This window comes from Mustela nigripes, chromosome 4 (genome assembly GCF_022355385.1).
Source record: "Mustela nigripes isolate SB6536 chromosome 4, MUSNIG.SB6536, whole genome shotgun sequence".
Lineage (NCBI taxonomy): Eukaryota > Metazoa > Chordata > Mammalia > Carnivora > Mustelidae > Mustela > Mustela nigripes.
This window is the reverse complement of record NC_081560.1, coordinates 75,637,352-75,652,326: the sequence shown is the minus strand read 5'-3', so window position 1 is coordinate 75,652,326 and position 14,975 is coordinate 75,637,352. Positions and strand designations below refer to the sequence as shown.

General features: G+C 39.5%; 1 protein-coding gene across 2 annotated transcripts in view; it reads right to left on the bottom strand.

Annotated features, from left to right (window-relative positions):
- Positions 1 to 14,975, bottom strand: part of LOC132015976 (phosphatidylcholine translocator ABCB4) — a 65,068-nt gene that overhangs the window by 41,131 nt on the left and 8,962 nt on the right. The window contains exons 5-11 of one of the 2 annotated variants that reach the window (XM_059396927.1): positions 11,208 to 11,265; positions 8,934 to 9,125; positions 7,668 to 7,839; positions 6,503 to 6,627; positions 3,804 to 3,975; positions 1,399 to 1,512; positions 184 to 294 (exon numbers count right to left, since the gene is read on the bottom strand). In XM_059396927.1, the coding sequence (XP_059252910.1) occupies positions 184 to 294; positions 1,399 to 1,512; positions 3,804 to 3,975; positions 6,503 to 6,627; positions 7,668 to 7,839; positions 8,934 to 9,125; positions 11,208 to 11,265 (944 nt within the window). Of the gene's footprint in view, positions 1 to 183; positions 295 to 1,398; positions 1,513 to 3,803; positions 3,976 to 5,393; positions 5,418 to 6,502; positions 6,628 to 7,667; positions 7,840 to 8,933; positions 9,126 to 11,207; positions 11,266 to 14,975 lie in introns of those variants that run through there. The other variant, XM_059396928.1, reaches the window with a different exon arrangement.

Here is a 14,975-nt window from a genome sequence, read left to right as displayed (position 1 = left end):
AACTAAATCCTAAAAGGGGACTAATTTGATTCAGTTTGAACTTTGAAAAAATTATCACATAAAGGAATAAAACCCCAAAAGGAAAAAGTATGTAAATATCAAAACAATAGAGACTGTAGATTCTTTATGATGAGTAAGCAATCAATCTGAGTTAGGAATTCTTACAAATATCACTTACGGTACCTTGACATCAGCTCGAGCTGGATAAGAAAAATGAACATCAATGAACTCCAAGTTCCCTTTGATGCTGTTGGGTTTGTGTCCTCTCTCTGAAAAACTGTCAATTTTAGGATTCTAAATAAAACAAAACTCAATGACTATTCCATCATAGGACAAACAACTGCACTTTTAAGGAATATGACTAAGCAATTTCCAAAAAAAGGAGTTGGAAAGGCACAACTTCCTTCCCAAGAGACAGAACCTAGTTGTAGACTATGTGTGCATGTGTGTGTGTGTGTGTAAGAAAATATTCCTTGGCAAAAATCAGACACTTTCTGATACATAGGAGTATATTAATTTCATTTTTTATAATGCCTCTCTTTAAGTTTTTGGCCTATCCCCATACATTTTCTAAATGGTCAAATATGCAGGCTTCTACAAGTGAGATAAGTGAGATAACAAGACATATTAGAATTGATAAAGCCAGATATTCCAGCATTTAATGAAAATGAGCTTATTCTTAAACAGCAAATGGGATGGATTTGGGTTGTGAAGACGTGGTTAAGGCCAAGTTATTTAGGAGAAACGTAAACTGTAAATATAATCAGAAGCTGAGCAAGTTTCTCCTGACTTGGGTCAATGAACCCAGAGGATCTGCTTGGATTACATGACCACATTTCAGGTACCTCTTCTGGATTTTATCTGTGTAATGCAGGGACATGCTTCAATATGTGAAAACGATTTTCTTTACTTCGCTGCATGCATTCAGCATAGTTGATTCAAAGTCATATGAATCATGCAATGATTTTTTTACTCGAAGGGGGCAACCCGCAGCAAAATATCATACTGTCATTACGGGTCTCACCAATAATTCTTCCACCCGCTCATTCTCTGTATAGAAATCATAATATTCCTAGCCCAGTTACAAGATGCAAGAGCAGGGGGAACCTGGGTGGCTCAGTGGGTAAAGATGCAAGAGTAGAGAAGAAAAAACTCAGAAAAGCAAACATCTTTGTTCTGGACTTTAGTAATCACACATTGGTGCAGAGGTTCTTTTCCAAAATGAGATCAGTGTTCTATCATTTCAAGATGAACCTTTAGAAACATTAAGAAGAGGCACTTTGTTCCATTCATTACTAAGAAAAGGTCCCTTATTTTCACATGATTTTTCATCTAAAGGCAGAATTAAGTATGTGAGCCTCAAAGAATTTTTTGCCATGGAGAAAATAAATGACTCACACTATCAATGATGTTGAAGATCGTGTAGGCTGCTCCTCTTGCGTTGGCAAAAGCGTCAATGCATGGAGCAGCCTGCCCAACGCTGAAGGCTCCAACCAGGATTGAAAAAAAGACCTGAGCGAAAGAACATGGGGAACAGTTACAAGTCCCCATTCTGCTGCCCGTTATTATCTCAAATACGACTCTCTGAAACACCTACTACACTAAGGATTAAGTTTAGGTTTATCCCATTAAATATAATTTTTAGCAAAAGGGCAACATTTATGATGTTAATATAACATTTCCTTGCACAATAGGCTTCTTTAACCTCAAAAACCCTTCTTTGTCTAGCTGGTGAGACTATCTGTTGTTCTTCTCCTGAACTTAATACAGTCAGAACGGTTTTTCAGACCTAGCTCCTTGACTTTGAAGCCAATGGCCACTAGAGGGAAACATTGCCCATCAATAATGTTATTCAAATTGTTAGGACTTTCTCTACCTATGCATGGAATTATACAAAACTCTCAAGATGAAACACAGTAGATTTGGGGCCCGTGGAATTTCCCTTAAAAAAAAAAAAAGCATTTTACATATATATTTTGATAACCTTTTTTATATTAAAAGTAATAGTTCACACATAAATCACTAAATCACACCTGTGTGCACTGATTAATAATTCTTTTAAACACAATTATTCTATACTATGGCAAACAGAAATTAACACATTTCCTTTTACTGGAGAAAAGCCAAGAATATAGCTTCAGGAATGCATATGATTAGCAACACTTAACTGAAGAAAACATAAATGTAGAGAAATTATAACTTTCTCTCTGGGCATGACAAAACTTCTACATTTAGCTTGACTTTGCTCTGAACACAGTGAAAAACACTTCACAAATCCCGAATTCAAATATCCTACCAATATCTAATCTACTGACTGCAATACAGATGAGAACAAGTAAGGAAGCAAGAAAGGTCTCTACCAAAGTAGATGTTATAAAGGTCATGCACCAGAACTCTTGTCCTGGTGTGCAGAGGGTGTGGCTGGGCTCTCAGCACCATGGCTCTGCTCTCCAGCCCTGCTGGGGAGGTGTCACTGTCCACATTGTACAAATGCAGAGACTGGGCCAGAGAGACGAGTCAGGATTTTCTCTCTCTCTTCTTTCTTCTTTACAAAATTTAGCAAATGAGGAAGTGAAGAAGGTGGAGAGCTTCCGAGCTGACCTCCAGAAAGGAGGCCAAAATGAGAAAAAAATCAACCCCCACAAAAAAGAAAAGGAAGGAAAAATCCACTCCACAGTTACAAAAGTTCATCCGGCAAATAGCCCTCAACACCTAATGGAATCTGAAGATACCATTCCAAAAAACATTTTGAGATGATTAATTTTCCTAATGGTCCCCATTCATCACCAAAGAGCCAAATTGGGATCAGTATGCTCCGCTTAGAAGAAACACAGGAAACTGTAGGTTTTAAAAGATTGCTCTTTGAATGGTTACATGTTGTTTGGATCATCACTGACATGTAAAGATGGTCACAAAATATTGCTGGTTTATACAAAAAAGGTTTGTAGGGGTACTTGGTAGTTCAGTCAGTTAAGTGGCTGACTCTTGATTTTGGCTCAGGTCACGACGTTGGGGTCCTGGGATCAAGCCCCATGTCAAGCTCTGCACTTAGCAGGGAGTCTGCTTGAGGATTCTCTTCCTCTCCCTCTCCCTCTGCCCCTTTCCCTGCTTGTGCGTGCGCTCTCTCTCTAACATAAATAAGCCTTTTAAAAAAAATGTTATAAAAAGATATGTATAATATAATTCCAGTTTTCAAAGAAAAAATAAATATATATAATGATACAGGAGATCTACACCAAAAGTTGTCATTAACTATGTATGAATGATTAAATTCTAAGTAATCCGTAATTCTAAAAATTCTGTATTCTAATCCTTCATATAACTAGTATATGTCATTTTCTGAATCATAAAATCTATGTTCATTCTAAAAAAACAGAAAATAAATGTCCATCTTATGTTTTGGATAGCTGATGTTTTATATTATATAAACTTGGCGTTCTCTCATACTACGACTGATCTATAATAATGTTAACTTTCTTATATTATGAAACTCAATGGCAGAAAGAGGATGCCTCCAATCCATATTTGTTCATTCATAAATCCATTCAATTTTTACTTTCTTTTATATGCTGTAAAGCTTCCAAGTAGTCCATCCACATGCTACTTTTTTGCCCTCAACTCATAATTATGTCTTGAGTATTCTAGAAGGCCAGGTCTGCCCACGGGACAGAGCAAAGATTCCCCAAAAGAAAAAAGCCTATAATCAGGCTCATTCTTTGAAAAGGAGGAGTATGAAAGAAAACACAAGGTAGAGGGATAAACAGTATTTTGGGTTTCTTATAAATACTAGGAAAACTACTTACTGTCATTGCATTTCCAATAGTATATTCTTTGGATATAACCAAAGTGGATCCGTACCAGAAGGCCAGCGCGTATGACGCATATATTAACAGGAAAGCTATGCCCATGGAGATGTTTGCTGAAATAGCTTTTTTAATTCCAATCCTTTTGGCATTTTCTAGATGTTTCTCATACCTACCAGAAAATGAGGGGAAGATGTTGTAGCAAGAAAACAATCTATAATCAGAGCCGTATTTGCCTCCTACGTAGTTGGAGGTTTAAGGAACAGAGCCAACCAAGTAAGAGACCCTACTGAAACCCAGCTTCCTGGCAATCAAACCAATTCAGGATCAGCCAGGACTAGAACCTATCTGAGCCCTCTCTTTACTGGCCTGGACTCATCTCCTTTGGTCCCTCACAGTCTAACCAGGGTTCTTGTAGCTGTTCCAGGATTGAACTCCTCTCCTGGGATATGGGAGAGCTTTAGCCATCACTTTCCTGGCCAGCATCACGAGCCAAGGTTCAGGTAGGAGAAGAGAAACCAAACCAAATGAGAACGGCTCTAAAACTTACATATGTTTCAGGATGATTACAACAGATTCTTTACACTGCTCAATTTCTCTTCTCTAAAGAAGAGAAAAGACTTCTATTGCCCCATTGGGTGAGCACCGGAATTTCACACATTCTTGTGTTAAACTTTGGCCTACTTTTTTTTTCTGTTTTGTTTTGTTTTTGTTGTTGTTGGTTAGTTTTGTTTTGTTTTTTGGTCAGACTGATCTTCCACTGTCAAGCCAGGGCGCAAGGTTCTAAAGTGGTCACTTTGTATGGGGTTCTTACTCGGTTTTTCTAGATTTTAGTTACATTATCTATAAAATGGAGTTAATAATGCCTACCTTGCAAGATCATTCTGATACTGAGAGAGAATTCTGGAGAGTAGTTACCACAGTGCGGGCACACCAGGCAAAACCTGGTGATTCTTATTCCTCTTATTATTCCTACTGTTGTTTTAGTATTTAATCTCTCCCTGAATAGTGCACATAATATTACATTTCTGAGTAGTAATTAAAATTCATATTTCTGGCTTCCAGGATTTGATACAAAGATATAAATGTCTACAGTGGGTCTGATAAATTACGATTTTTGTTTCCATCAGTTTAAACTAAATCTACCTTTCCATGCTAGGTACAGAAAGTGTGTAAAACTTAATTCTGGCTGCCTAAAATTAGGAAAAAAATACATGTCTATAAAATGAGACTGGGGAAATATCATATAAAATAGTGTGTTTCTAACAAAAACAAACACTTCTCTTTTTAGTTTAACCAAATGAGATGTTGAAGATTCATTAGATGTTTGTTGTTTTTTTTATTTTTAATGCCGTTGCCACCAAAAGTTTCTGTGTTTGATTACTCAAAGCAGCTGACTTTTCAGTGTGCCCTGCCCAGCTCGGGGCACTGCTTTCTTTCCGCAGATCTGTGTCCCTGGGAAGCCCGTGGCAGGCCGCCTCCAGCCCTGTGATTAGTCCCCTGTGGCGGGGCCCCAAGGCCCAGGGAGATTCAGGTCAGCCCCCGTGTGACACCAGGCTCCGGTGACAGTGGAGGACATGCTGTAATTACCTTCGCTGAGGCGGCTTGCTTACTGCGGCTAATGGAGCGGTAGTGATTACACTCCCATCCTGAGGTCCCAGGGAGGGTTAGTGTGCTCTGTGGGGGCTACTGTGTGCAGGAAGCAGCAGCGAGAGAGAAAAAGGAAGAGATTAGAGAACCGGAACATGGCGCTTGTGAAGAGGGCTTCAGGAAAAGGAAAAGAGGAAAAGAAAATGGAGGAAACTGGGGGCAACTTGGATTCTGAGGAGGAAGAATTTCCAGAGAATTTCTCTTGCAAAAAGTTGTGGGTATCAGGAGTCCGGCAGGACGGCAAGAGAGAATACTTGATGCCGAATCATACTTTGACTGTACTGGGGCATGCTAGCTAAAGAAAACTGGTTGGGGGCATTAAAGAAAAGCAGACTTGCCTTTTCTGCGGGCTTTGTTTGGGCATTTTGGGTTTTGGCTATCAGGTTCCTGTAGAGCAGGGCTACGTGGCCTGGGATCCATGGTCAAGGAATTCAAAGGTGGAAACAATTATATCATTATTTTCACGAACTTGTACCTGAAAGATAGCATTTCCTTGGATTCTTAGCAGAGGCAACAAACCACTGCAGAATTAGCAGTAACCATGCCTTTGTTGCCAATAGAGACCTTGGATCATTTTTAGATCATGCTACACTTGAAACAAGTATCTTGAAGTATCTTTCACCTGCACTTCTACTTCAGAGTTACACTAGTTACTGAACCCAGAGTTCGCTCTTATTATCTAATATGCTAACAGCAAAGGCAGATATCTACTGTATCACAGTTTAAAAAATATTTTGAAAACTGTACTTTACTATAATTGGTTTCTTTTGTAATCCTCTGTGTTTTGTCTTGTGCATTTAAAATTACTGTTCTAAGGAAGGGTCCGTAGGCTTCATCAGACTGCCATTGGAGTCCATGGAACATAAAAAGAGTAAGAACCCTGCTTTAGAGGCTGACATTAAACTCCAGACATCAGGAAAGTGTCCCTATATTGGGGGAGGGAGGGGTTAGTACTGAGGCAAGGCAAGTAATAGACACACACAACAAAAGATGAGTAACAAGATGCAAAGGTGGGTTCTTTGATCTAGTGGACAAAGAACCTTCCTGACCTCTCCAGCTCTTTGTTCTGGCCTCCAAAGGCTATCACGGTCCTGATGGCCCCCAGAGCCTCTTCTGCCACGGCGCCCGCTTTGGCATATGCGGCTAGCTCTCTGTCACTAAATGCCGAGAGTATCTGGATACGGGGAGATAGGAGGAGAAACATTCATGACTTTCGAATGGGGAGAAAAGTTAAAAGGCAGTCTGGTCAACTCTTTAACTTGCTTTTTCTTCCCAAACCCTATCCCTTTCCAGACACTGAAGTCATGAAGTGAACAACAGTACGTGTCCCAGACCCTGGGACTCCTTCCACCCCCTACAAAGGCTAGATCTGATCCCCCCTGGTGGTACGCTCCCCGAGAGCAGTCAGGAACAGAAAATCCACATATAATTCTCTAATAGTACCTTGAGGAATAACGTCAAGTTCCACATCTGCTGTGTTTTTTTTCTCTGCTAATTGCAAAATGAACTAAAATAAAATCTTACTGCTTTGGAAAGTCACTATTCTTTATCATATCATGATTTTAAGTACTATGGGAACAATGCCTCCAGATCTACTCATGGGCATTCTGCTTTATAATATGATGGCTAAACAAGGTATTGCGAGAGACAGGTAAAGGAATGATCAAAATAAAAGAATTACAAGTAAGTCACTAAGCAGTTCATCAACCTCCAAAAGAGCAAAATGGCCAGTAACATTTCTCAACTCTGCAGTGTTGTCTGAAGTAGAACAGGTTAACAAACATTTTTGTGGCATGGCCAAGTTGGCAGAGTGCCACCTGTCAGAGGTAACAGTTAAAAATAAATAAAACAAATCCAAACTTCATTTAAAAAAAAAAAACATTCATGCAATGGTTTGGTAGAATGTTAGGTTTTAAAATTGTGTTTCCTTAAATAGGAACATAACCATTTAAGCAGTTTAAACTACTATGTCAGCAGATTTACCTGAAAAAATAATAGCAATGCAAAAAATCCATAATTGAGATAATAACTGACCTTTAAAATCACATTAAAAATGAATTTCTTTATTATGGCATTAACAGAATGCTTTTAAATGTGGTTTCAACTGACATGTCACACAGATATGGACAACTACAAGAACCCGAACCCTGCACGTTAAAAAATAACTATTGAAGTGTGGGCTAACACACAGGGAAATGCCCCCGTTTCACACACCTTGGCCCAGACAGCTGCAGAGAGTCCCAGGATAGGGCTGATGGCCATTATCACAAGGGTAAGCTTCCATCCTCTAACGAATCCTACTATGAATCCTGCAAAAAACGTGGCTACTGCTTGAAAGAACATTCCAACCTTGTCACCAATTCCTTCACTGATTTTGGAGATGTCACTAAAAAAGATCACACCTAAGTGGTTACAGGCAGGAGGTCTTCAATCAGAGGGCTGAAGCAGACATCTGACAAACACATAGGTAAATCTTGTTCACACTACGGCAAGCCTCGTTCACAGTCTTAGCCTCTTGAATGAGATTTTTCCCCACCTAAATACTGCACAGAGGAAGAAATTCAGGTTCAGTTCATGCCTCTAAGAAGTTTGTATCATTAAAGTTGATGCTATTAAACTAGTTAATCCCATTCGAGAAACACTAGCATTCTGCACGTATGAATCCATGTGTTTAAAAGCAGGGTTCAGGAAGGGCATAGCAACACTAATAAGGAAGGCCTACTTGCTTCTACCCTCTGCCCTACCCTCAACCCACTCCCTTCTCAACACAGTAGCCAGCACGATCCTTTGAAAATGGAAGTCTCAGCGTGTTCCTCCTCAGATCAAAACTCCCAATGGCTGCCCATTTCACTAGGAGGCAAAGCTGAAGTCTGTAGTGAGGCCAACCAGGTCCTAATAAAAGAACTTTGCCTGTTCTTTTTTTACTTCATTTGCTCAGGACTCTTTTGCCAGGAATCCCAGTAAGGCAAAGTTTGCCATCTATCTCCCCCTGCTGGAAAGTAAGCAACAGGAGGGCAGAGATCTTTGTCTTGTTCACTGGTATATCATAAACATCTAGAAGAGTGCGTGGCATGTAATAGGCCCTCAGGTATTTGTCGAATAAGTGAAGAGCCAACAATTACGAAGACAAGCCTCGCTGTGACTTCATTCACACATCTACTCATTCATTCAACCATCTTAACTGAATGCATAACATCTGCCAGGCCCTGTAGCAAGCTCCACAGAGAGAGAAACAAATATAAGATGTGAGCCCAGTCTTCAAATTAACCTACTAAATCACTGAGGAGAACAAACTGATAAGGAAAACACACGGGGGCATAAGCTACAGATGCTAGAAACGGCTGTTAGGTGATCTATTCCCAGTACGTATCCAAATGTTTCATCTAGTAATTTTTTAAGTTTAAAATCTAACCATGGCACATTTTCACATAGTTAGTGGTTAATTTCATTATGAAAGTGTGACATAAACAATACACTTACTCTGTTAACCGTGTATTGAGTTCAGTGGTATCGTTGATATCAAACCAGCCTATTTCTTGTCGTAGAACAGCATGAAAAAACTCCTGTCTGATTTTCCTGATCTGTCGGCCGGCTGCCAGAGTCCAAAATGAAACTTGTACATAGGCAGCGACAAGAACTCCAGCACCTAGCCCTGAGTAATAGTATGCATACCTGGAAAATAATTAGGAAGTTTCTTTTAAATACTATTTAATTTACTCATCTTTTTCAGGAAAATCTTCAGAACTGGGGATTCAGTTTATCAAAATCATATAGATTGTGTAGGACATCATAACAAATACACATGAAATTTTTTTCTCTTCTCTTTCTTAAACTATAAGAGGATGACAGCAAATCTGTTCACTTGAATTGCCAGAAAACAGAAACATTTGGGGCTTAATTGCAAAAAATAATGGTGTTAATGGATCATCTTAAAACTGATATTGACAATTTGTAGATATGATGTGATTCTTCTTTCATAATTAAGATTCCAGACTTGCATATCTTATTGTATTGAAAAAGTTCACTACTATTCACATACCATAGGTATAGGAATAACCAGATTGAGCATGTGAAATGGTTCTTAATATAAGTGTTCTTGCATTGTTAACAGAAAGACACCCCCCCCCGCCAAAAGAACAAAACAAAACAAAACACAAACATACACACACAAACACACAAAACAAAAAACCCTCTTGCTCTCTGGCATAATTCAAAAATATCTTTTAATAGTATGCCAAAAACATAAATTCAAACTAACTTTGAGCGAAGTCTTTTTTTTTTTTTTTAAGATTTTATTTATTTATTTGACAGAGAGAGAGATCACAAATAGGCAGAGAGACAGACAGAGAGAGAGAGATGAGGAGAAGCAGGCTCCCTGCTGAGCAGAGAGCCCAATGTGGGACTCGGTCCCAGTCCCCTGGGATCATGACCTGAGCCGAAGGCAGAGGCCTAACCCACTGAGCCACCCAGGCGCCCCTGAGCGAAGTCTTAACTAAGTTAGAGGAAAGTTAGTATCATTAAAAAGAACAAATTTGGGGTGCCTGGGTGGCTCAGTTGGTTAAGTATTTCCCTTCAGCTCAGGTCATGATCCCAGGGTCTTGGAATCGAGCCCCACATCGGGCTCCCTGCTCCATAGAGAGTCGACTTCTCCCTCTCCCTATGCCCTCTGCCCTGCTCATGCTCACTCTCTCTCTCTCAAATAAATAGAATTTTAAAAAAAGAACAAATTCAGTTTTGATACTCTCAAAGATACTTTTTATATAATTTTACAAACTGTTTCCAGAAAGAAGCCTTTCAGGCCTGCAGTAGCATATGGATGGAGCTCATTTAAATCAGCAGGATTAATTGATAAGTAAGCATACAAACATTATGGCACAGGCTTTTGAGATTTCTCGTAAGAAGAACAAAGGGGGCCATCTGGGTGGCTCAGTGGGTTAAGCCTCTGCCTTCAGCTTGGGTCATGGTCTCAGGGTCCTGGAATCAAGCCCCACATGGGGCTCTGCTTGGCGGGGAGCCTGCTTCCCCCCTCTCTCTCTGCCTGTCTCTCCACCTACTTGTGATCTCTCTGTCAAATAAATAAAATCTTAAAAAAAAAAAAAAAAAAAAAGGCTGACGGAAGGGAAAAATGCCATAAAGGACATTATTGGATCAGCTGACAAAACTGGAATACAAATGATAGATTAGATCAAAGTATTGTATCAGTATTAAATTCGCCGACATTGATAATTGTGCTATGGTTATGAAGAGAGTATCCTATGCTTAGAAAGCACACTGAAGTATTTATGAGGAAGGGGCCACAATGATGTATGCAAGTTACGTCAGATGGTGGCGGTGAGGGGACTGGGTATAACGATAACAACCGGCCAGGGGGTGCCGGGTGGTTCGGTCAGTTAAGCTGCTGACTCATGATTTTTGGCTCAGGTCATGATCTCGGGGTCCTGGACTGGAGCTCCACTCTCAGCAGGGAGTCTGCTTGAGATTCTCTCTCTCCCTCTGTCCCTAACCCACTCCTGCTCTCTCTCTCTCTCCCTCTAAAATAAATAAATCATTAAAAAATCAATGATAACAATAGGTCAAAGAATATAATAAAATGTAAAGACTATACAGAGGCTCTTTGTATATTCTTATTTCTCTGAAAGTTTGCAATTATTCTCAAATAAAACATTTTTAAAAGTATATCATATTTATATATATAAATGTATATTTATATATAGAATACCTACATATATATATATGTACGTATTAGCCAATTACCTAGTCATTTCTTCTTCCAGAATTCTGCCTGGATTTAGCATTGACAATGAAAAATTCACTAAATAAAAACAAAACAAAACAAAAATAAGACATTTTTGAAAATGTTACCAGGTTTTAAAAATCTTCTTTTTTTTTCAACCTCAATGAATACTTTTCACTTTGCTCCAATAGAGAGTCCACGGGTTTAGATGCAGGACATCTAGGGCCCAGATGGGGAAAGATCGCTCTCCTAGGTTCGTCCCTGATCCTGGCGGTCTCAGGACTTTAGCAAAGCAGGTTCCTAAGGCAGCAGAGAGGAGTGGATGGAGGGCAGGCAGAGCATATAGAAGGCAGAGGAAGAAAAAAGAAATGGTTTCAAGAGAAAGGACAGAATTCAAGGGGCATTTTTTCTTAGAGGCCAAATGCACTTTATAGATAATTGCTTTTGTTAATTTTGTTTGATTACATGTGTGTTTTCCCTTGGGTGCTTCCTTTTCCCATCAGGGGTACAAAGGCTGAATTACATGCATTGTAAAGGAGGGAAAATTAGAGACAAGGAAGATAAGTCAGTTGTCTAAAGACACGACAGTTGCTCACTGGCAGTTGGTTGTGATCCTGGATTCCACATCTTGTTTGTTGGCAAAACTATATTCTGGTATTTTTAAAGTGGTATTGATTGGAAGGAAATATTATTGTATATTAATTTGAACTAATTTGATGAAAACGTCTATGTGCTGTTCCTGTTGTAATAATAGCTAGCATGTATTGAGCATTTGTTATCTGCCAGGCTCTGTTCTGAACACTTTACATGTATTAATTCATTTAATTTCCACCACACCCCTATGATGTAGGACTCCTTTGTGAATTCCCATTTCACAGATGAGGAAATTGAGGCACAGGGTGATAAAGTAATTTGTCCAAAGTCACACAGTTAGCAAGGAGGCTGAGAGTCCTCACACTATACATATAGCTCCGAACTTCATACTACACTAATGGTTTCATGCAGTAATGACTATCTTCACTTCTTAAAAAACACAAAGTGAGGGATGCCTGGGTAGCTCAGTTGGCCAAGCATCTGCCTTCAGTTCAGGTCATGATCCTGGGGTTTTGGGATCAAGCCCTGAGTTGGGCTTCCTGCTCAGAGGGGAGTCTGCTTCTCCCTCTCCTGCCCCACCCATGCTCTTTCTCACTCTCTCTCAAATAAATAAATAAAAGTCTTTAAAAATTGAAAAACACACAACCACAAAATGAAAAAGTATAAAAGAAACAATCCATGCCAAAATAATAGAACAAAATAACCACCACAGCACTGTTGAGAAAACATACCAAAGTAGATATTTCCCTATTTACCATGGTGCTAAGACAGAAATTAGTCTTTGTTCACTTATCATGCATAAATAACCCCATAGTAATGTTTTCTGGTTGTGGTGTATCTTCCTTATCTTCTTCCAAAGGGGCTAAAGTCGAAACTTAAACATTAAAGCTTAAAAACTTATTTAAAACTTAAACTCAGGATCAATTACCAGGCATGCAGCCTTGACTATGGCATAATTTCTCCCTCAAAACTGTAACTTCCACGGATGTTCATGGTAAAATGTTTCTGCTTATTAATCTAGCTCTCCATCAGCTTTCAGGTCCTTGGGAGTCAGACCCTATTTCACTTCTGTTCTTATCAGTTCAGTTGTGTCTGCTCACTTCCTCCCTGAGTTCTTAAATATGGCCGCTTTCAGATGCCAAATTGGAATGGTATTTGGAATTAGAGGCAGACAAGCTACTTAAAGCTTGGTAATGGTGGAAATCATTGTTCAAACCTTGGGGAAATGCCACACATATATGTGTACAGGTTTAGTTTTCCCCCAGAACTTAAAAATCAGGTAGAATCTTGAATGAATTTTACTCTCCTCTAAATGCCTCCTTCAAATGTTTACACTCTCTCAGTGAGCACATTATAACTCAGACTGATTCTCTCTCCTAGGAAATAAGAATCTATGGGCATTCAAAATTTGAAATGCTCCTTAGAGTCCAAGCCAAGAATGGCAATCTAGGCCTGGGTTAATAACCCTAGGAGCTCCTAGGAAAGTTTTTGCTGCCCAAGGACTAAAGTAAGGCAGATACGTGTTGATGTGTTCCTAGAAAAGTCATGGGATTCTAGATCTGGAATTCTAGACCAGGAAATCTTATGGGACTCTAGATCTGAAATTCTAGACCAGGAAATATCATAAGATTCTAGACCTGGACATCTCATGGGCCTCTTGATCTGAAATTCTAGATCTGGAGATCTAATGCGACTCTAGATTTGAAAGGGCCTAGGCCTGGTCTTCTCAGATGCTACCTGTTATACCTCGGTCTCATAAACAACCTCTAAGTCACCTAGTTCAGGGGTTCTCAGTGCTATGTGCCTGTTAGACTCACATGGAGAGCTTGAAAAAAATACATTTGCCCAGGCTTCATGCAAGAACAGTTCAGTCAGAACCTCGGGCTGAGTCTAGAGCATCACATTTCTTTCTTTTTTTTTTTTTTTTTTTTAAGATTTTATTTATTTATCAGAGAGAGAGGGGGGCAGAGAGCAAACACAGGCAGACAAAGAGGCAGGCAGAGGCAGAGGGAGAAGCAGGCTCCCTGCCGAGCAAGGAGCCCCATGTGGGACTCGATCCCAGGACGCTGGGATCATGACCTGAGCCGAAGGCAGCTAGAGCATCACATTTCTAAAAAATGTCCCCATTTGATTCTAATGTGTTAGGGTGGGCCTCACTCTGGTTTGCCTGAATGCCTCCCAGAATAAGGAAATGGAGAATTCTTGAAGTTGCCTATTCATTTTAGAGCGCTCTCATAAAGTCCGTAGATGGATGGATTAGAGCGGTCACTTCTTTTCCAAGTATTCACAGTTAGTTTTTCCCAATATTTATCAATCATTTACTATCTTCTACTTTTGTAAACATCTCATTTAATTCTATCCTTAAGTCTATGATCACCTTTAAAAGATGAGCATAGTAAGAATCACAGAGGTTAAGTAACTTGCCCAAGGTCATACAGTTAGTAAGTGAAAGGTTTAAATAAATGCATATCTTAAGGATTACCTAGGGAGACATTATAAAGAGAGTCCTAACTGTCGTATTTAAGTCTCAAATCAATGTCTGCCTTCCTCAGTTCTGCCTAGAACTTCTTTTACCATATGGAAATATCCAGCACAAAGCAAAGAGCTGGTGTTTGTCCAGGCAACTTAGTACGTATAGTTACTTAAAATAAATGGGGTCTCCAAAATGCCTTTTCCTCTCAACCACGTGGCAATACAAAGGCATGCAGTGTACATTGATTTCTCTACAGAATTTTCTAGATCATTACAGTTACATATACTTGACATAAAATATATTAAGTTCCTGATACTCTTCATAAAAAATGTCTCCTTTGACTCTGTCATTGAGGTTTTGGATGCAGAACACACATAACTCAGTTTCTACACAACTGATTCATTGTGAGAGAAAAACCTTGTCACTGAGGACCTTTATTCTGTTGATAGGATGTGCTTTCTTCACAATCACTCACTGTCAAACCCTCTTGTAATTTAAACCTTGTTTTCTTGTAACATTCCCTTCCTATTTGACTCCCAGTAAGTCCAACTGTCCAAGGGTCCAACAATTTTTAAGAATAGACTTTCAAAAAAGTGATTGTATTAATTTATTTGAGAGAGAGATAGAGCACAGCAGAGGGAGAGGGAGAAGGAGGCTGCCCACTGAGCAAGGAGTCTGATGGTGGATTCGATCCCAGGACCCTGGGATCATGACCTGAGCT